The 21,439-nt window shown below is 32.4% G+C and overlaps 3 protein-coding genes across 3 annotated transcripts; 1 reads left to right on the top strand and 2 right to left on the bottom strand.

Annotated features, from left to right (window-relative positions):
• Nucleotides 1-1,754: 1,754 nt before the first annotated feature.
• LOC124944743 (protein NOI4-like) lies at nucleotides 1,755-3,576 on the top strand. The gene is made up of 3 exons (XM_047485081.1): nucleotides 1,755-1,915; nucleotides 3,032-3,232; nucleotides 3,321-3,576. The coding sequence occupies exons 1-3, from the start codon at nucleotides 1,910-1,912 to the stop codon at nucleotides 3,345-3,347; spliced, it is 234 nt and encodes a 77-aa protein (XP_047341037.1). The 5' UTR covers nucleotides 1,755-1,909; the 3' UTR covers nucleotides 3,348-3,576.
• On the bottom strand, nucleotides 3,489-4,804 carry LOC124944742 (transmembrane emp24 domain-containing protein p24beta2-like). Its single transcript, XM_047485080.1, has 4 exons — nucleotides 4,263-4,804; nucleotides 4,010-4,196; nucleotides 3,834-3,941; nucleotides 3,489-3,752 (listed from the first exon to the last, which is right to left on the bottom strand). The coding sequence occupies exons 1-4, from the start codon at nucleotides 4,458-4,460 to the stop codon at nucleotides 3,619-3,621; spliced, it is 627 nt and encodes a 208-aa protein (XP_047341036.1). The 5' UTR covers nucleotides 4,461-4,804; the 3' UTR covers nucleotides 3,489-3,618.
• Nucleotides 4,805-4,942: 138 nt separating this feature from the next.
• Nucleotides 4,943-8,943, bottom strand: LOC124944740 (indole-3-glycerol phosphate synthase, chloroplastic-like). Its single transcript, XM_047485079.1, has 10 exons — nucleotides 8,680-8,943; nucleotides 7,803-8,042; nucleotides 7,548-7,724; nucleotides 7,399-7,473; nucleotides 7,272-7,316; nucleotides 7,010-7,174; nucleotides 6,124-6,202; nucleotides 5,874-5,956; nucleotides 5,729-5,797; nucleotides 4,943-5,304 (listed from the first exon to the last, which is right to left on the bottom strand). Exons 1-10 carry the CDS (start codon nucleotides 8,845-8,847, stop codon nucleotides 5,212-5,214), a joined length of 1,194 nt encoding a protein of 397 aa, XP_047341035.1. The 5' UTR covers nucleotides 8,848-8,943; the 3' UTR covers nucleotides 4,943-5,211.
• Nucleotides 8,944-21,439: the final 12,496 nt, after the last annotated feature.

The raw sequence follows: 21,439 nt of genomic DNA, 5'->3' as shown, positions 1-21,439 counted from the left end.
AGGTTCTGCATAGGGTTTGACTGCTACTTTCAATTGTAACGAGTGCAAATAATCCAATTGCAATAAGTGCAAATAGTTCAATTGTACAATGCTTCCACAGATCCAACCAATGCAATCTAAAAGTTGAATTATCCACACCTTAATTAAAAATGAAATAAGAAAACAATATTATATTGTTACCAGATAAGAAAAGAGATACATACTTGAATGTAAATGAGAATCACGATAAGGGATTGAATCCTATCATAATCATGAAGTCTTAAAGGCGACAAATGCATTTTTCATAGGCGAAAATGCATTTTCGCTTGCTGCGCTAACAATAAACACAATACATGATTAAGTGCTAACAATAAACACACTATAACATGATCAATATGAACAATGTCGAAGCAGACGTCGAAGTATTATAGGTATAACAATATAAACTTACCCATCAGTGGGATGCTACAGTCGAGGCAGAAGAAGGGGACTCCTCGACGACGTTTGCTTGGACGTCTCGACGTCGAGGGCTCGGAGTTCGGAGAATGAAAGAATAGAGTTATAGAGGGGTGGTTTAGTGGCCGTAAAGAAGAGAGGAATGAAGAGGGAAAGAAGAGAAGGGAAGAGGAGAAAGAAGGAATTTTTATTTGAAGGGTATAAATGTCTTTTACCATAACCAAAATGTTATATTTACAAAAATTAGTCTATCTATACTAAATTTTGAAATAACTCGATTATCAAGCTTGTTTCGTCAAATTTCCAAAAAAGATAAAGTAGTCAATTAAATAGGTTTAGGGTGTGAACGGTGAGTGGGGGGTTTGTAAGAAGTCAATGGCCAATTATTTTTCTTTTAACACAATCTTATTAAATTGTTTGAACACATACATATATGGTAAATAATTAATATTGTTTTTTTAAAAAAAAATCAACCATTGCTTAAACGTCAAATTGAGATTTTTTATTGTGTCTGATTCGCCCTTCTTTAAACGTCAAATTGAGATTTTTATTGTGTCTGAATTGAGATTTCATCCTTCTTTATTCAAATATTAAATTTAAGTTTTTTTACTATTAAAGTTATAAAAGAAAAGATTTTATTTTAATTGTTTTAAATGTCGTTAACTTTTTATTTACGTGATATTTATAAATAAATAAAATATCACTTCACTAATTTAATTATCGAATTTTAGCGAATTAAGAGTTTTGACTATTGATTCTTTAAATTTCGGTAGTCAAATATTCTAATTCGCTGAAATTCGGTAGTTAAATTAATTAGATAAATATTTTATTTATAAATACCATTTATAATAAGTTAACCTATTTTAAAATCGTTAAAGACCAAATCCCATTTGATATAATTTTAACTATAAAAGTATCGAATCAAGAAGTTTAAAAATATGTTCTTGACTGGTTTGACAAAGAGGTTTTCAAATTTTTTCAAATTTTTTATTACATTAATTTTATTATAATAATTAAATCACTAAATTCATCAATAAATATAAAAATATATTTATTTTATTTTTACTAAAATTTAAACAAATATAAAAACTCAAATAACCCATTTTTTTTTTATAAAACTAAAAAGAAAAACAAGATAAAAAAAAAAAAGAAAAAAGAAAAAAGTACACAAGGAACGGCGGTGTGTTATAAGATAACAAAGAAGTAAATGACGATTTTGCCCTCCACATTTTCTACTCTCTCACATGGAGTCCTTGTTGACGTGGACCATCTCTCTCCAGCTGTCATGGCCTCTCTTTTCTCTCTCACACACAAAAACACACGCACACGCTCCCGCATGTCAATCTACAGAGAAACCCAAAAAAAAAGAGAAAAAAAAAAGTAATTCTCAGGAAATCTGCTCACCCACTACGGGAAGAAGGAAGAAAAGAAAAGGGGCGATTTCAATTTCTCAAGGGTTTTACCTCCGGCGAACATGGCGGTACGTCTTTCGATTTATATCAAATCGCTTTCTTTAAGAACTTCAGTGCTTTTAGTCGTTTTCAGTCATCTGTTTGTTAAATTACTTGTTTGATTTTGATGAATATTACGATCCATTTCGATCGGTTTCATTCTAGGAAGAAGCCTTAGCTGATGATTATCTCTAACCGATGTATATTAGTATATTTTATAGATATAGACTTTGAGAAGACTTATTCGTTTTGATTAAAAGCTTATTGCCTGCCCTGATTAGCTTTTCTTGGATTTATGTAATCTCAAGTATTGATGTAGCTGGATAACAGAAAGAAATAAGTCACATTAGATATGGGAAGATCAAACCATTACAAAACAAGTCTGAACATAATCAAATTACATTAGAAAATGAAACATCAAAGAGAAGATCCATAGACCCACTTGATCACTTTCTGTTTTCAGGAGAAAGAACTTATTTTTCGGGTTTTAGGTCGTGTAAAAGAAGTTTCTTATACAGGATTTCAGTATTGAAAGAGACTCAAAGTAGCTGTAAATCAAGAGAGCTGAGGGATGTCTCTCTTTTATCCAGCTTTGATTTAGCTGGTTTTAGTTCTTGTTTTTCCACATTTATATCAAGCTTCTGTCTTTCATTTGAAATGAATTTGCTTTGTGGACACATTTGAAGCTATGTCCATTTATATGAGACTGAAACTAGCTTAAAAAATATAGTTAGTGCTTGTTTGATGGAAAAGTGGATCATTTGGAGATATCGATTGTATTTAATGTTATAAAAGTGTATTTTAGTTCATTATGGGATAAACAATTATTTGGATTAAATCCATGTTACCCTTCATCAAACAAGGCTTTAATCTCCTCAGAAGCACTTTTGGCTTGAATTCGTTTGAATGCATCAGTTCATCCTATTTATCTTCATAGATCTTTTGTTGAACCAACACATATCCTTATGTTCATATGCTAGATAGGTTAACAACCTCTTTTCACTTTCATGCTTTCTATAAAGCAAATTTATGTTTGAAAGCTTGTATTTCTCTGTTTATGTGGATAATGGTCAGTCTGAGCAATCTTTGGGATGCTGTTATTTATAAATCTTAAACTGAATTGGTTAATTAATATTTCGCCACAGGAAAAAGGTCGTCCATTGCCCAAGTTTGGTGAATGGGATGTAAATGATCCATCATCAGCAGAGGGTTTTACAGTAATTTTCAACAAGGCGAGGGATGAGAAAAAGACAGGAGGCAAAACTGATTCCCCTACTAAGGATGAAACTGCATTTGGGCATGGGCATGGACATGGACATGAATCCCAACTTGGGAAGCCTCCAAACGTAAGTTGTCATTTAGAATTTTTTTTTGTTTTGTTTCCTACGCCATTTCATTCATAACAATTCAAGATTTTTTGCTTTCTTTTTGCAGAAGAAATGGTTTTGCTGCATTGGGTGATAAACCAACCATGCTCGGATTTTGAGGCTTGTTAAACTTGCAAACAATCTTAACAGGATATTTGGTCCCCCAGTTCGGTTTCTGTGATTAAAACATGAAGTTGTTGTTAAATTACTTCCTCATTTTTATGCGTGTTCTTTTTCCCCCTTTATTTTTTACTGTTTTTAAGGATGTGTTGGATTGAAATTGAATACCCTCAGTTATATATAAACCATTATTATTGCTGATTTTTCTGCAAGATTACATTTATCCAGGGAAATGCCAACAAAATCTAAACACTGGCTCTCCCGAGTTTAATTTCGAATAGGCGTTGCAGCAAGAACATTTGGAGAGCGCTTGCGCCAATTAATGCAGCCGATTCGAACATAGCCTTGTGTACTGCTCTTGTGCCCATTCCTTTGTTTACTGATTCACAGTTTAAAAGAAAATATCAATTACAGTCTGATATCGATTTGTGATTATTATTATTATTTTGAAAATTAATACCCATTGCTTGACGATCGGTTTGAGCTTCTAACCAGTGCTGTTCAAACTGGATGTTATAAAGAGCTTCTTCCAGCTTGGAGATTTGCTCCATCAATGGAACAAGATGGTCTGCAAGGCAAATTAATGGATAAAAATAGATTGTAAGATAGAGAATTTGAGTTTATATTATTACTTACCATCAGTTGCATGCTGATCAAAGTGAGCCAAATGGCTAATATATATATCAAAGTCTATTGTTTCTTGGGATGGAGATTGATTAGTGAAGCAAAATCGATAAAGACCCTTGTTCTGAACTTGAAACTCGTGTTTCTCGCTTATCTTGTTGCTGAATTTGTGAATCTGTCCTCCCGAAGGCCCTTTTATCTGAAAAACAATTATTGGGTGAATATAAATCAGAGTAAAATCATAGATCTAGATGCAGTATCAAACCGTTAGATCAACCCCCTCTTGGCCGGGCTGCAAAGAGGTTTCTGACTTGATTACAACGAATGAAACGTGGGCGGTGGCGCCTTCGTAGTGCGAATTGTGTGTGAAACATTCTTCTCGGTCTATTACGAATCTAATAGAATGAGATCCTTTCGTATTGTATAGGATTATCATGATTAATGTAGCTATAAATATCTGCATTTTTCATCAATCCTATTGCTTTTCCATCTTTTTAACAGGAATAATACTCATTTTCTTATATTCTACAAATAGCCTAGCTCATTCAATCACATGTATGTCGATAAATTAGCATAATTCATATGTTTGTGTGTGTGAGAGAGATAGATAGAGTTTTGAACTATTCTCAATGAAGAAATAATCATGCAACAAAACCGCCATAAGTCTAGAGACATTTGAAGAAATAATCACTTTTTTTTATTAAGGGGTACTGTTAGAATTATCTCAGTTATTTGAACAAAACATTTACCAAAATATAAATCAATTATACACTATTGATTAATATTTAAAATTAATTTGATCTATTTGAAAGTGTTAACATAAGTTTGTTAATTATTAACATTAGATTTCACTTAAAAGGCTGATTTAAAAAAAAATAGAGTTTCTGAAGTAATTTCAAACCACAAACTAAACATAATATAACTGATAAGAGATAAGATAGGAGGTGACCAATCAAATAAAATAAGCATTATTTAATCATCTCATGTATAGTTGAACAAATACTATTTGGAGTTTGATTTTGTTTTGTGATTACAACATATTATTGATGGTCTTAAAAATAAAAACTTCTATCCTCTCCACCAAAACTACAACTCAAGTGCCAATAAACCAAGATAATTATAATGACCATCATTTTCTTGGTGGCTAACCTGATTAATCCAAGTGGGGTGTTTAAATAGGAAAAAAACGAGAAAAAGAGGGCTATGACACTTCCTTAGTATTCCGTAGTCGAAATGTCTTTACCGAACAGTGCAGTTATTCCCTTCGCTGGATCCCTCTGTTTAACTAGTGATTCTCCAACCAATACCTGCAAATCAAATCAATGAGAGAAGACCTCAAAAACCTATAAAGTAATATCCTTTCTTTTCAAATATCAATTCTCTATTTACAGTTGTGACTCTGCCTAAACAAGGCCTTAACCATCCCTATACCAAAAATGTTTAAACTAGAAAAGTATGAGAAAGATTGGAAGAGCCGACGACGAACCCATTTTGAAACACTTTCGATATGGATCAGAATCCAGATTCAGATGAGAAACCGTTAGTAAAATGTTTTCAAACATGATCTCATCTAGAATCCACGTTCAGATAAGACACCTACCTAAGAAAATGTGTTCAAATAAACTTATTGATGAATTCTTGTCTTGATCCAGATTCAGATCCAATAACAACCGTGTTTTCAAATGGGTTAAGGAAGCAAAACCGACACGACTCAAAGGATGGAATTTTTACCGCTTTAACACCAGATTCTTGCACATAGGCAATGTCAGCAGGAGTAAAGAGTCCAGACTCTCCAACAATCTGAAATAAGGAGATATAAGTAAAGGATGAGTTATGACATTTTTCGAATTGAAGTAAAGATTATATGATAACTTACAATTATATCCTTCTCACGGATCAATTCTCCACGTTTCCCTTCAAGAAGCTTCCTGGTATTACTAATATCAACCTCAAATGTTCCTGCAAGAAATTAAATGATATACAAATTGCTGTCAGATAAAAGAAAATGACAATAAGTAAATACCTAAACATTGATTTCAATGTTGAGTCTTAATTTCCAAAGATTATTAAAAAAAACTCAAGGAAATATTTGTTAAAAAGGGATGTATAAAATGCTAAAAGAATACCAAGGTCTCTATTGTTAATTCCAATGAGTTCAATGCCATCTATTCCAAGAACTCGATCCATTTCCCTCTCATCGTGTACCTAATGACACAAATAAGCCAAAAGTTATAATGGAAAACTCAAAAAAAAAAGTGCACGATCAAGATGACCTATTGAAAGAAAAGAAAAGCCATTTTTGTGGTGTTCTCAGACAAACTTAACAGTCAATTATTCCAAAACGGTTATTTGATTTGGATTCAAATGAAAAACTCAGAAAATAATTATTTTCAAATAGGCTCATTGTGAAGCAAGTACCACCCATACATGATGGAATATGGTCAAAGTCTCATAATATATATTTTTTTTTGTAACCATGGGCCAACATTCGCACACCTCGAGTAATCCTTAAAGGAGGCTAGCACAAAAACCCACCATGACTTCTCACTTCAATATGGTGCTTTGAGAATGGAGCATGAGACCTTAAGGTACTAAGTCCAAACCTTTTTGTTAGAGATTATGGAACAATCACATACAAACTAAACACAAATCAAATACACAAACTAATTTCCAAAGTTCAACAACCCGAGAACAAAATTAGAAGAAGATTTGGAAAAGCAAGCATATAAACACATAAGATTTTATAGTGGTTCGGTGTTGAAACCTACATTTATTGTCAAGACAATGCAAGACTTTCACTAGAATCAAAATGGAGAATATAAAAAGATATATAAGAACACTCAAGAACACACTCAACAAAGCAATGCTCTCGGTTAGCCAACAAGTAGGGTTCCTGTAGAAACTCTATTTTTCTCAGCTCACTCACTCAATCGACTCACAACTTTGGGATAATTTAAAAGACTCGTTATAGAATAGGGTTACAAAATTTCAACTAATTTAGATAAGCCTTACCTCAACAAGAGTCGCCAATCCAAGTATCTTACAGATCTTGACCATATATTTGATGTCAAGATCAGGTAAAACAGCAGCAATCAAGAGCACTGCATCTGCACCTTTCGAACGAGCATAATAGATTTGCCAAGCATCTACGATGAACTCTTTGCATAATAAAGGACACTACAGATTGAGTTCAAAACAAGAAAGTCAACGTTTCAGATACTTTAAATCAAATTTATCCTAGACCTTTTTAAATAAAATTTTGAAAAGAAAATACCTTTATTCCAGCATTTCGTATAGCCTCCAAATTTTCAAAGCTTCCCTTAACAATCGAAAGACCAAAATTCAAATTAGAGGATTTCTAAAAATCCATAACAAAAAAATAAATAAATCTGACATTGCACCTGAAAATACTTCTTATCTGTCAAAACACTAAGACAAGCTGCACCACCTCTTTCATATGCTTTGGCGATTTCAACCTGTAACGAAAAAATAATTACCCTAAGGAAAATAGTAAGTAATCAAAACCCATTAAGTAGAAACTTAATATTACCGGATCAAAATCTTCTCTTAATACTCCTCTACTTGGGGAAGCCTTCTTTACTTCAGCAATTAGACTAGGCAATCCAGTTCGAAGATATGACGCCCTAAGTGCTCCAACAAAATCCCTTGTTGGTGGAGCATTTTCAAGATCCTTCCTTAGCATAAACAAGGATTTTCTTTCTCTCATCTGAAAAAACAATAATTTGAAGTTAGTATAAAATTCATCAGAATTTAACATTGTAAAAGAAACAAAAATATAATATACCTGTGCAACTTCCTTATCCTTGTTCCATACTATTTCTTCCAGTATATCTCGAGGAGTGTTGCCTTCATTTTCAATGCGAAACTCGAAGGGACCGACATAATGTGAAGGAGGACCAGTTGGTGGCCTTCTCCTTATTTTTATCCCATCGATCGAAGCAATTTCATCTTGAAACATCCCAACTTCCCATTCCTTAATCTTGAGAGCATTTTTTTCGGGCTCACTATCAAGGGTTGACTCCGACTACAAATCATTTTGAAAATGTTTAAATCCCAATTCTGACCAAAATCTAGATTTTTTTAATATATCAGGGTTTATTCAGCTAAACCATAACCCCCACTTCCAACAAGACGTTCTTAGTAACTCTTAGGCAAACCAAAATCTAGAATTTAACTTTCTTTCTCATTTTTTCAACTACAAATCCAAACTAAAAGAGGAGGAGACACATTGTGAAGTGTTCTTCACTCATAACATCAAAGACTAGAGATTAAAGAAAAATGTTTCTCAAAAGAAAGAAGATTATCTTGTACTCTCTAATGAAATTGACTTTATAATGATACATGTCATGACTATATACAATTATTGATTGAGGAAATCATGATCTAATCAATTGAAGGAATGTAATAAGATATTCTACAGAGATATTGAAACAAAAATGTAAGTGTCATCAACAACCTCTAAGCATCTAGATAAAAAATAATAATAATCTCCAATCATGATTGATTCAGAAAGATCCTAAACAACCCATTTCAATGAGGAGATAATTTTAAATCAATTGAAACCAGAACCATCAAAAGTGAATGAAATATGAGCTTTCAAATGTATATGAATTGCACAGCAACTGAAGAAGGAGGATGCTAGAAAGGTGTCGGTACAAAACCTGATTCTGGGCTCGAACGCAGCTTTTTCGTTCTGCCATTGAAATCCTGCGAATCAGAACGGACCTCCGCCAAGATAAAGTAGAGATTTTGGTTGATGGAGCGAACGAAGGAATTGCATGAAAAGAAATCCTCGGAGTTGCTGCTCTAAGAGTTATGATTCCATCCATGAGAAGAAACCCACAATGGGAATTCAATTGAATGCGAAGAAAGATTGAAGATTTAGGATTGATTTTACAGTAGGCAGGATAGAGTTGTTGGGGGGCGGCGTTGTGTTTTATAACATATTTTAATATTTTCTATTTTAGGCTTCGTTTGGAAAGGTTTTTTTAAATAACACAATCATCTCTTTATTTCTTTCCCAACTAAAATATTAAAATAATATTTATCTCTTTATCAACCAAAATATTAAAATATTATCTACGTCTTTTTTACTATTACTTTTTTATATTAAAAAATAATATAATTTTTAGAGAAATTACCATATAATTAAAATCAAATAATATTATTTAAATAATTCAAATTAATTATTTAAATAACTCAAATACTATAATAAAACTTTTCAATTTAAATTATCTTTATGGACGATTTTTTCCGATTTAACTGATAGTTGGCTGAGAATATGGATGACAATGAGTATCCCGTATGTCTAATATTTGTGGGTACCCGATAGTCGGGTTCAGATATTTTAAATCGGGTTCGGGTTTGAGGTCGGACATAGAGAGGGGAGAAGGTACCTAGTCGGAGATGAGGATTGTGCGAAACCCAAACCCGATACCCGATTTTATTAATATTAAAACTATTTTTTTTATTAAAACTTAATATGACTTTTCAAATTCTTCGTCATTACAAATATTTTATAAATAAATCATTTAAGTTAGTTTTATCGTGAAATTTGAGGAAATGACCCTCCAGATGGGCCTAATTACGGATGGTGCGGGCCCATAATTTTAATAGCGCTAGTGAACCCTTTTTTTTCTGACGAAAATGTCCCTATTGAATCACGCATCCTCAGGTTGCGTGACGCAATTTTTTATTTTTTTATTTTTCAAAAAATTTTAATTATGAAATTTTTTGGACGAAAATGCCCCAGTTGCGTTACACAAACGCGTCATGCAACCCCAGGTGCGTCACGTAACCGCGAGACGAAAAAAATTTTGAAAAAAAAAATCGGTTGCGTCACGCAACTGGAGTTGCGTTACGCAAGGGTATAATTGGCATTAAAAAAAAGGGTCACCAGCGCTATTAAAATTATGGGCCCGCACCATCCGTAATTAGGCCCATCTGGAGGGTCATTTCCTCAAATTTCCCGTTTTATCCACACTTCACTCCATCTTTAATTTTTTTTTTTATATTACCAAAAAAACTATTTCCTACAAAATTATTGATTTTAACTTACTTTAATATCAAAATATTAAATTCTTTCATCATTCTTCATATTTAATGTTTTAATTTATTTTTAACTTTTATTTTATTTTTCACTCTAATTTATCTTCTCAATATCTATGAAATAAGTATGTAGATAAGTAATATTTTTATTTATATTTTTAATATTTTGATATTACTAATTTTAAAATTATTTAATTTTTTTCCTTCAAACTTTATAATCTCATAATTAGTTTTTTAATCGGGTAATGGGCTATTCGTCGGGGATCGGGTATCCGACGAATTGAGAATGAGGATAGAAGTAGAGATACTCGTCGAGTTCGGGTTCAGGATCGGGTAGTAAAATTTAAATCGGGTTCGAGGATAGGAACTTCACTACTTGACGGGTAAGGAACTTCACTACCCGACGGATAAGGTACTCGTTGTCGGGAATTAAAATAGATGATATTTGTGTCTCCACCTCTGACTTCATCCAATCTCAACCCGATTTTGTCATAAACATTAATAAACCCAACTAAATATATAATATCACAAATATATTTATTTATTTTTCATATTTTATAATAATTTTAAGTTTATTTTTTTATAATAATATAAATTTTGAATATATTATAATATATATTTTTTTTATATAAATTTATCAAAAAATACAATAACTTTTTTTTAAGAATACAGTATAATGGGATGATAAATTTATTCTTGTCCGATCCATCTCATTATCATCTATAAATAGGGATGTAAATGAACCGAGCTGCTCGCGAGCTATTCGAATCTCGGCTCGACAAAAAGCTCGTTCGAGCTCGTTCGTTAGTCTTAACGAACCGAGCTCAAGCTCGTTTAAAAGCTCGAAAATTTAAACGAGCCGAGCTTAAAATTCTCGATATTCGGCTCGTAAGCTCACGAACATGTTCGTTTATAGGCTCGCTTATAAGCTCGCGAACAAGTTCGTTTATAGGCTCACGAATACGTTCGATTATAAAATTGTTTAAATATAATTTGTAAATTATTAAAAAAAATAGTAATATATAAATATATATTATAATAATTAATATTATTACATGATTATATTTATATTAATATAATAATAACCTATAAAACTATAAATAAACTTAGGGTTAATAAATAGATATTTTTAAATTTTTTTTTCTGCATTCATTTCATTGTTCAATTTATAAACGAGCTCTTAACGAGCTTTCTAAATAAGCTTTCTAGACGAGCTTTAAACGAGCTGAGCACGAGCGGCTCGTGAGCTCAAATAAATCCATACGAGCCGAGCTCGAACTCGATTGTAAAAGCTCGAAACGTGCTCGAGCCGAGCTCGAGTCCGAATATATACTAGACGAGCCGAGCTCGAGCATGATACTGTTCGGCTCGGCTCGGCTCGACTCATTTACATCTCTATCCATAACCATTCTGTTTTTTCATTCTTTTATTTATTTATAATTTTAGGAATTTCTTTTAAAAGTATTTTTACAATTTTTTCTTTAAATAAACCAGACTTAAATATTGATATATGACTCTAGTATGTCTATCTTGATTAGCTCAATTTAATTTAATTTAAATTTTATTGAAATAAAATCAAACTGACTTTCAAATATATAAAGTTGTTTATAAATAACTAAAATTATTTAAAAACAAATTATTTAGAATTGCTTTAATGTAATTACTAAAAATAATATTATTTATATTAATATTAAAAAATAAAATAAATGTAATTTAATATTTAGATAATAATTTAATTGATGATAAGATTGGTGATACACTGATACCGTATTTGCGAAGAGATTTAAGCACATTATTTGTGTAATACAAATGTTATGTGGATAATCTAAGTAAGGAGATTATAGTAATCATTACTTTTGAGAATATTTATTAGAAAAAAAGTTGTATGCGTTTAATAATAATATTCAATAATCCTACTTATATTTTATTTTTTATAATTATCTCAAAACTTAAAATCTAATGTTTTCAAAATGTAATTTAATAAATACTAGCATAACAAGGATCTTGTGGAGTTGCACGGGTAAAATTATAAACAAAATATTATTTATATATAAATATTTTAAATAAAATTAATATTATTTAAATTTAATTATTTTAACTTGTAAAATTTAAGTTGAATCCAAAATTTAATGTTAACTTATATTTTAAAATTCATTAAATATTTAAAGTTATAAAAAATGATGAGTTTGAAAAATAAATAAAAAAATATAGATTTCTCTTAGTAAGAATCAAGTCAATTACACCATTTATCTAGTTAGTTATTATAGATGAATCTAAAGATTTTACTTAATAATATGACATACAGTTTGCTCTTATCTAAAATAATGTTATACGTGTTTTACACTATTATCGGTCTCATATTTATTATCGCAACATTTTTTTACCACTACTTCGACAAATCAACCATCAATCACACAATCAACATCTCATATCGTAACCTCACATACTTTCACACACCTATTATCTCTCGTCAAATCAACCACCAATCTCAATTGACCTCTTATATCATGACTTCACGTTTTTCACATGCCTTTTTCACACTCGACAAACTAACCATCAATCTCAATCGACCTCTAGTATCGTGAGCTCACACATTTTCACATTTCGGTCAATCAAATTTCATTCATATTATTTATTATCGCAACATTTTTTTACCACTACTTCGACAAATCAACCATCAATCACACAATCAACATCTCATATCGTGACCTCACATACTTTCACACACCTATTATCTCTCGTCAAATCAACCACCAATCTCAATTGACCTCTTATATCATGACTTCACGTTTTTCACATGCCTTTTTCACACTCGACAAACTAACCATCAATCTCAATCGACTTCTAGTATCGTGAGATCACACATTTTCACATTTCGGTCAATCAAATTACATTCATATTATTTTTAACCACTAATATCTCCTTTATTATCAGTCTCTTATCTCCACAAATCTCACATCTCATCTCATGATTTTTACCCTTACCGCGACCTCTTTTACTACGAATCGACTTATTATCTCGTGACTCACACTTTTTCATATTTCTCTTTATTCACTCAAAAAATTACCCATAAATCTCAGTTAACCATTAATCTCGTGACCTCACACACTTTTATCATTCGATTAATCAACATCTCATTCATATATTTTAACTACTAATATCTCATTTATTATCATCCTCTTATATATATATATATATTATTATTTTTTTAATTAAGGAGAACTAGCATGACACCCACATCCATGGCCCTCCGCTTCAACACAAAGCGAATCATCCTCATTTATATTACCGCGACCTCTTTTTTTACCCCCACTTCAGTAAACTAACAATAAAATCTCAATCGACCTCTAATCTCGTGACCTCACACACTTTTACATTTCGGTCAATCAACATCTCATTCATATATTTTTAACTACTAATATCTAATTTGTTAAGAAGACCTCTCATATTTATCCTCACTTCGGCAAACCACCCACCAAATCTCAATCGACATTTCATATTGTGACCTCACACACTTTCACACATCTCTTATCCCCACAACAAACCACCCACCAATCTTAGTCGACCTCTTGTGACTCACATTTTTTTATATGTCTCTTTATCCACTCGACAAACCATCCACCAAATCTTAGCCAACCTCTTTTACTCTCACTTCAACAAATCAATAACCAACTATAAACGATCACACCTCTTATCCCTCGTCATACCAACCACTAATCCCCCAATTGGCTCTCATTTTGTGAGTCACACGTTTTCATATGCCTTTTTACTCCTTGAAAAACAACGCACAAATCTTAGATGACATCTTTTACCCTCACTTCAACAAGTCAACAATCAATACCAATTGATCACACACCTCTATATCTCGTCAAACCAACCATTATCCCCCCAATTGACCATCCATCTCGTGACTTCTTAAATAATTATAATACACACTTTTAAATTTACAATTTTTGGGATTCAAACCATGGTCTTAAACATGAAATATGAACACCTTAAACGCTAGATCACTTGAGATTTTTGAAAATTTTTATAATTTTATATATGTATATATATATATTTTGTATTTAAATTTATTATTAATTAGTTAATTAGTCAAAGTCTTGTGACTCACACTTTTTCATATGCCTCTTTATCATATTTTCACATGTCTCTTATCCCTCGGTAATTCAACCACCATTTTCAATCACATTTTCAAACGTCTGTTATTCCTCAGAAAACCAATCACCAATCTCAATCATAGTTTCACATGCCTCTTATCCTTCAGCAAACCAACCACAAATCTCAATCGACCTCTAATCTTGTGACTTCACTATCGTGACCTCACACTTTGGTCAATCAAATATTTAATTCATATTTTTTAACGACTCTCATTTGTTACCGACTTATTATCCCTAAGAAAACCACACTCCAATCACACTTGGTAAGGGTTGTATTTGTTTCGTTATGTTACAAATTCGAAACATACATATAACATTTTTTTAATTTTATTTTAACCGTTTCAAATTTATGGGCAGATCAACTCACGATTCGATCCAAGTATTCATTTACTCTCACATATATATCCAAATTAACAACATCTCTCGACCCGGCAAATCAAACAAATTCAAATTAATTATTACTATTATTATTATTATATAATATATATATATATTAGTTATTTAAAAAGTTAAACTTGAATATCGCACGTTTATAAAATTTGGTGTTGAATTTAAAATATAAAGTCTTATTAGTTTAGTTGGTTAAAGAATTGTTTATTTGGTTATGTTCAAATTCAAAACATACATGTATCATTTTATATTTTATTTTTAACTATGTCAAGTTTATGGGCGAGTCAACCCACGATCCGACCCAATTAACCATTTATCTTTAAATATATAACCAAATTAACCACAAAACTCTCAGCGACAAACAAAGTAAATTCAAATTAAATATTATTATTAATATTATTAATATTATTATTATTATTATTATTATTATTATATATATATATATATATATATATATATATAAATTCTTAAATATATTCTCTGAGTTTCGATGGCAGCATGTTTTTGTTTATTTATAATTAAAACAAGATGATCAATAATAATTTAGTAACCTAATTTGATAATCATAGATTGGGTTGATTTTTGTTTTGATAAATTTATTTGACTCTATTATTTACGTTATATTATCCAGAATTGTTTAAATATTTTATTATATATATTCAATATTCCAATAAGTCTCCTAGTTTATAACTACTAACTAAACCATCTCGAGTATATAATAATAATTTCAAATAAATCTTTTTATTAAATAAATACGTATAAATTAAGTTGATTTATTTTTTAAATTTTTGTTTAATTCTAACACAAATTAATATATTTTGAATATTTATCAAATTGAGTAGATTATTTAAATATATTTTACATCTAATCCTAATTGATCAGATTTATACCTAAATATTATATTTGGTCCTATAATAGGTGGATCATATATATTTTTTTCTTAGATTGAGTCGGTATAATGGTTTGTATCAATTTGAATGATCACCCCTAATTTGACCCACATGTGATCTAAGAATAATTGAATAAGAAAGTTAAAAACAAAAGTAAGACTGACAAATGAGCATATTTGGCGGGGCAAGTAGAATTATAGAATAAAGTATTTCCTTCTTTCAAATGAGTGGATTTTTAATATATTTTGTATATACTTTTAGTCTTAGTAAAGAAGGATAGATAGTAAGGCAATATCTTAGAGCTCTCACGCGATATTATTGAATCGGGCTTGAGCCAATTGTCCAAGATTCCCCAAACGCTAGTTCAGACAGAATGTATATGGAAGACATTTGCTATTAAAAACCAATGTTTTAAAATATGCGGTCTAATCGGCAGTCTAACCGGTCCGATCGACGGTCTAACCGGTTCGACCGCAAAACGGTGGAATATGCGATTCGTCTTTTGACTTATATACAGTAACTTTTCGAACCGGTCAAAATCCGGTCCGACCGGATGGTTCGACCGAAAATTATAGCCGGAAATTTCCGGTTATAAATGTTACCCATTATTTCAATGGATCGGTGAAGAGACCTCAACTATGATCTCAGCTCTGATCGTTTTTGCATTAAGAAGATGTCTGATCATATCTGTTCTAGGTTATCGATTCTCTATTTTCCTCTGTATTCTCCTTCATCTGATCAGATCTGTTAAATGTTAGTAGATCTTTGTCTTCCTTCGTCTTATCAGATCTGTTCACGTTTAGTCGATCCTCTATCTTCTTCTGTGTCCTCCTTCGTCTGATCTGATCCTTCGTCTGATTAGATCTAAGATGAGAAGTCAAATAAATTACATAGAGATTGAGCCTTCGTTTTACCTTCGCTGGGAGATGAGATTGTATGAAACGGTGAATCTATAGCCAGAAGATGATACTTGGAGGGGGGAGAGAGACAATAGATTGGAGAAGACGATACTTGAGAGAGAAAATAAATTAAAAGTTAAAAATTAATTATAGTTAAGTTAAAAGTAAGGGTATAGGATTTTGGAATGGTTATTTATTATTTTTAAATAATCCTTTTTATTTATTTATTGGTTTTACCTGTACAAAAATTAAAATCCGGTCCAACCAATGGTTCAACCGGTTGAACTGGTCGGACCAAAGTTCGCCCAAAAAACCGGGTTGATGAGCGGAACGGTTTTCAAAACCTTGTTAAAAACCTCATTCTTAGTTTATTTAAGATTGTCTTATGATCTGATATGTTATTTAAGGATGTCTTATTATCATCCGCTAGAAGAATCAAACTTTTTCAAAACTCAATAGGTACATTATCACTCTTCAAAAGAGCGGCGTCTCGGTCCCAATGGAACTAATAAAGTCACCTAACTTGATTATGGTAAATACTACAACAAAAATATGGATTTGTGACGAAAATTTACTGACACTTGAAGCCTGTCAGAATTTTCCGACAGTTTTATCTATTTAATTTGTGACAAAATTAAAAATCGTCTGAAAATAGGTAAAAATGTAGAAAAAGATAAGAGAAATTTAGCAACATTCCTTTCCATCTCTTTTATAGACAGTAAACAAATGACACAATATTCATAAGAATGTTCCGAAGGTATTTTTGATATATTTTACGATGAATGTTGATTATGTCATAATGACAAAATTTTCGACAGATATTCCAACAGAATTTTTTACGAAAGTTTCCATGGAAAGCTCCATCAAAATCCTCATTTTGGCGACAAAAGTTCCATCAAAATTTTTGATTGATTACTTTTTATTAATTGGAAGTTTTTATTAATGATGGACATTAAAAGAAGACAAATTCACGTGTGCATTACTTTACTTTCATGATTTTTGTGCTATCACTCTCTATAGAATATATTTAAGTCTCCTTACCGGCCTTGTTTTGTTTGGAATCGTATTTAAAATAATGTGCCGATTGGACTTCTTATTAATTATGTTAATTGAATTCATTTCAAAAATTTTTACAGTGGTTTAAAAAATAAAAAAAAATAAAAAAAAATGTTTAATAAATTAAATATCACCTCCCCAAATGCAAGTTTGATATAAATTTTATGATAAACAATTAAAACTTGAAATTAAACAAACTGTCACACACACATTTGTGAGCTATTTTGTGTCAATTTAGTTAAAGAAAAATGATAAGGGGAGCGACTCCCCCCCAACAAATCCTCATGTGGCATGCCACGTCCAATTTTTTATTATTATAAAAATAGTGTGCGCCTCTTCGTCTTCACCTTCACCATAAAACTAGCGCGCATCTATTTAAACCCATTACGCCTCTAGACTTTTCTTATTTCAAACCTTTGATTTTGATCAAACCCTAACCCCCTTTACATAAAATTAGTGTGCATCTTCCACTTCCCCTTCGCCACCACTTGTGGTTTTCGTTCTCCATTCGACTACCGTTCTTCAATCTCAATCAAAAGTTCAGGCCGTGTTCTCTTTGAAAACGTCGCTTCAAAGATGGTAAACTCATTCATCATTGTCAACTACTTTCTTCGTTTATTGAGTGATGTTGTCTAACTTGCGACATTCTTTGATGTTTAGAAATCGGATAAACAAATGGTTCTCTTTTGAACGAGGGGCAACCAAATTAGAAGTAATTGGTGACTCATATTTGGTTATATTTCAAGCCAATAGTGTTTGAAAAGTAAAATGAGAAAATCTAAAACCCTACCACGCTTATCTAATTAAGTTCATGAACAAACTCGACCAAGTATCATTTGTTCACGCTCCAAGAAGTCAAAATTGTTTTTTGGATGCACTAGATACCATTGCGGCCATGAATCAAATTTATGAAGGAACTAAAGTCAAACCATTCAAAATCCGACAAAAGCAAAAACCTGGTTTTGTAAAAGGAACAACGGCCTCATGCAAAACATCTACCAAATAATGGTATGATACTCTCAAAAAATACATAGAATATGGAGAATACCTATCGTATTTCCGAGAAAAGAAACGGCGAATGTTACACCAATATTCCACTAATTATACTTGGATAGCAAACAAACTCTATAGACAATAATTCGATGGTTAAAACATGATCTATGTAAATGGTCCTAAATAAAAAAGATATTAGGAGAAGTACACACAAGAGTATGTGGTCCATATATGAATGGGATGACTTTAGCCAAGAAAATACTTCGACTAGGATATTACTAGCAAAACCTAGAACAAGAATCTATGAAATATAAAGAGTTATCGTCAATGCTAAATTTATTCTAATTTAAAGCATACCCCAACATCAATGTTCTACAACATAACTTCTCCCTGGCCATTCTCAACTTGGAGTGTCAACGTCATTGGGAAAATTTATCCCCACGCTTCTAATGGACACAAATTTATACTCATGGCCATCTACTATTTAACTAAATGGGTAAAAACAATCTCTTACAAAATCTTGAAATCATCTTTCGTAATAAAATTTGTCCATACAAACATAATTGTTAGGTAATGGGTCCCTCATGCCCCAGTTTCAGATAATAGTCAACACTTTCAAGAAAAATTGTTACAATTTGCTGAGTAGACTTGAATATTTGAGTTACCTAAGAAGTTGTTAAGCTGTCTTGGAAACAACTCTGAATCTAGAAAAAGAAATACGATATTATCATCTAGGTCAACATTGACATTGACTAATGTATCTAGGCCACCTCTAGCATTGCTTAATACATCTAGGGACCACATCTGGCATTGATTAATGCATACGAGTCACATCCGACACCGGCGAGTGCATCTGGGCTATCCGACACCAGCGAGTGCATTTGGGCTATCCAACACTAACGAGTGCATCTAGGTCACCCGGCACCGACGAGTGCATCTAGGAAATCTAACACCGACGAGTGCATCTGGGCCATCCGGTATTGGTGAGTGCTTCTGGGCCATCCGCACTAACGAGTGCTTCTAGTCCATCCGGCACCGACGAGTGCATCTGGTCCATCCGGCACCGACGAGTGCATCTGGGCCATCCGACACCGACGAGTGCATCTGGGCCATTCGGCACCGGCGAGTGCATCTGGGTCATTCGGCACCGGAGAGTGCATCAGGGCCATTTGGCATTGCCCAATGCATCTGTTAAGTTGTCTTAAGACAACTCTAGATCAGAGAGAGGAGATATATTACTTGGGCATTGATTAATGCATTTGGGGCATTTGAGGGAATTCAAGTCAATGTGGAGATTTATTGAGATGTCTTGAATTGATGATGCAAGGAAAGAGAATATTGAACAAAAGAAAGTATATCTTTTTGGTGTGTAATCTTGATTTAAAGAAATAAGATTAACACAAAAGGAAATATGATCTTTTGTTATGGTAATATAACTAGGAAAGTATTGTGATAATATTTTGGAGATTATTTGCCAAAATATTGTGTTGACCTAGTTGAAGCCTATTTAAAAGTGCAGTCGGACACTTCAGAAAATTGAAGTCTTTGCCTTGAGAGCATCATTTCCAATCCCAATTATGTATCTATTGAGGTTTTAGGAGGCCGAGTGTTATATAAACTTGTGTCATAACCCTAGTCAGTACTTTTGTAATCTCTATTCTGATCTCCTAATAATATTATCTCTTTCTGGTGGACGTAGCCAAGTTTTATCTTGGTGAACCACGTTAAAATATGTGTCGTTCTTTATTGTTACGTCATCTACGTGTTCCGTTACAACAAACTGGTATCAGAGCCATGTTATTCAATTGTTTGTTCTTTCAATTAAGATGGTAGTAGTAAGAATCAAGACGACAAGTTCAGGAGGAGAAGGCAATGTGGCAATCAAGATGCGGGTTTTGCTGAAACAACAGGGCTTATGGGGGGTCGCTGAAGTTGTCAACAGGAATAGAAATAACCATTGAGATTTTCATTCTAAAGGAGAAGATAATGTGGCAGATCAAAATACAGGCTCTACTAAAACGACAAGGCTTATGGTGTTGCTGAAGTTATCGGTAGGAGCAGCACAATCGTTGAGATTGTCAATCTAGAGGAGAAGATAATGTGGCAGATGAAGATGTGGGATCCACTGAAATAACAGGGCTTATGGGGGTCGTTGAATTTGTTAATAGGAGCAGAAACAATCGTTGAGATTGTCATTCTGGAGGAGAATATAATATGGCAGATCAAAATGCGTGCTCTACTAAAAAGACATGGCTTATGGGCTTACTAAAGTTATCGTTAGAAGTAGGACAATAGTTGAGATTGTCATTCTAGAGGAGAAGATAATATGGTAGATCAAGAAGCGGGCTCTACAAAAATGATAGGGCTTATGGGGTTGCTGAAGTTATCAATAGGAGTAGAACAATCGTTGAAATCGACATTCTAGAGGAGAAGATAATATGAAAGATCAAGATGCGGGCTCTACAAAAACGATAGGGCTTATGGGGTTGCTGATGTTATCAGTAGGAGTAAAACAACTGTTGAGATTGACATTCTGGAGGAGGTGAATACGTTAGAACCATTCACCTACGAAGAAACTGTATTCGGTTCTGAAGTTGCACAATGGTTTACAACAATTGAAGTATTAAAGTCAAAGTGGAGATTTACTAAGTCGACATGAATATTTGGGTTAACAAAGGAGTTGTTAAGTTATCTTGGAGACAACTCTAAATATAAAAGAGAGATGTGGTAGATCATCTGGGCCACCACTAGCATTGATTAATGCATTCGGGCTATCTCTAGCATTGAATAATGCATTTGGACCATCTCTGACATTGACTAATGTATCTAGGCCATCTCTAGAATTGACTAATGCATTTGGGTCATTTCTAGCATTGACTAATGCATCTAGGCAATATCTTTGACATTGACTAATACATCTGGGCCACATCTGACATTGACTAATGTATTTGGGCCATCTTTGGCATTTACTAATGCATTTGGGCC

This window comes from Impatiens glandulifera, chromosome 7, assembly GCF_907164915.1.
Source record: "Impatiens glandulifera chromosome 7, dImpGla2.1, whole genome shotgun sequence".
NCBI classification, from domain to species: Eukaryota; Viridiplantae; Streptophyta; class Magnoliopsida; order Ericales; family Balsaminaceae; genus Impatiens; species Impatiens glandulifera.
Note: the sequence above shows the minus strand (reverse complement) of the source record. Positions and strands in the feature narration are given on the sequence as shown.

Excerpts from the sequence above, each read along its gene's own strand:
- LOC124944743 (XM_047485081.1), top strand. Across the intron at positions 3,233-3,320 it reads AACTTGGGAAGCCTCCAAAC|AAGAAATGGTTTTGCTGCAT; the intron begins GTAAGTTGTCAT and ends TTCTTTTTGCAG.
- LOC124944742 (XM_047485080.1), bottom strand. The coding sequence starts at position 4,460 with ATGCAGATATTTATAGCTACATTAATCATGATAATCCTATACAATACG. Across the intron at positions 4,197-4,262 it reads AAGAGGGGGTTGATCTAACG|ATAAAAGGGCCTTCGGGAGG; the intron begins GTTTGATACTGC and ends ATTGTTTTTCAG. Across the intron at positions 3,942-4,009 it reads TGATCAGCATGCAACTGATG|ACCATCTTGTTCCATTGATG; the intron begins GTAAGTAATAAT and ends TTTGCCTTGCAG.
- LOC124944740 (XM_047485079.1), bottom strand. The coding sequence starts at position 8,847 with ATGGATGGAATCATAACTCTTAGAGCAGCAACTCCGAGGATTTCTTTT. Across the intron at positions 7,725-7,802 it reads AGGATAAGGAAGTTGCACAG|ATGAGAGAAAGAAAATCCTT; the intron begins GTATATTATATT and ends TTGTTTTTTCAG. Across the intron at positions 7,317-7,398 it reads CAGATAAGAAGTATTTTCAG|GGAAGCTTTGAAAATTTGGA; the intron begins GTGCAATGTCAG and ends TCGATTGTTAAG.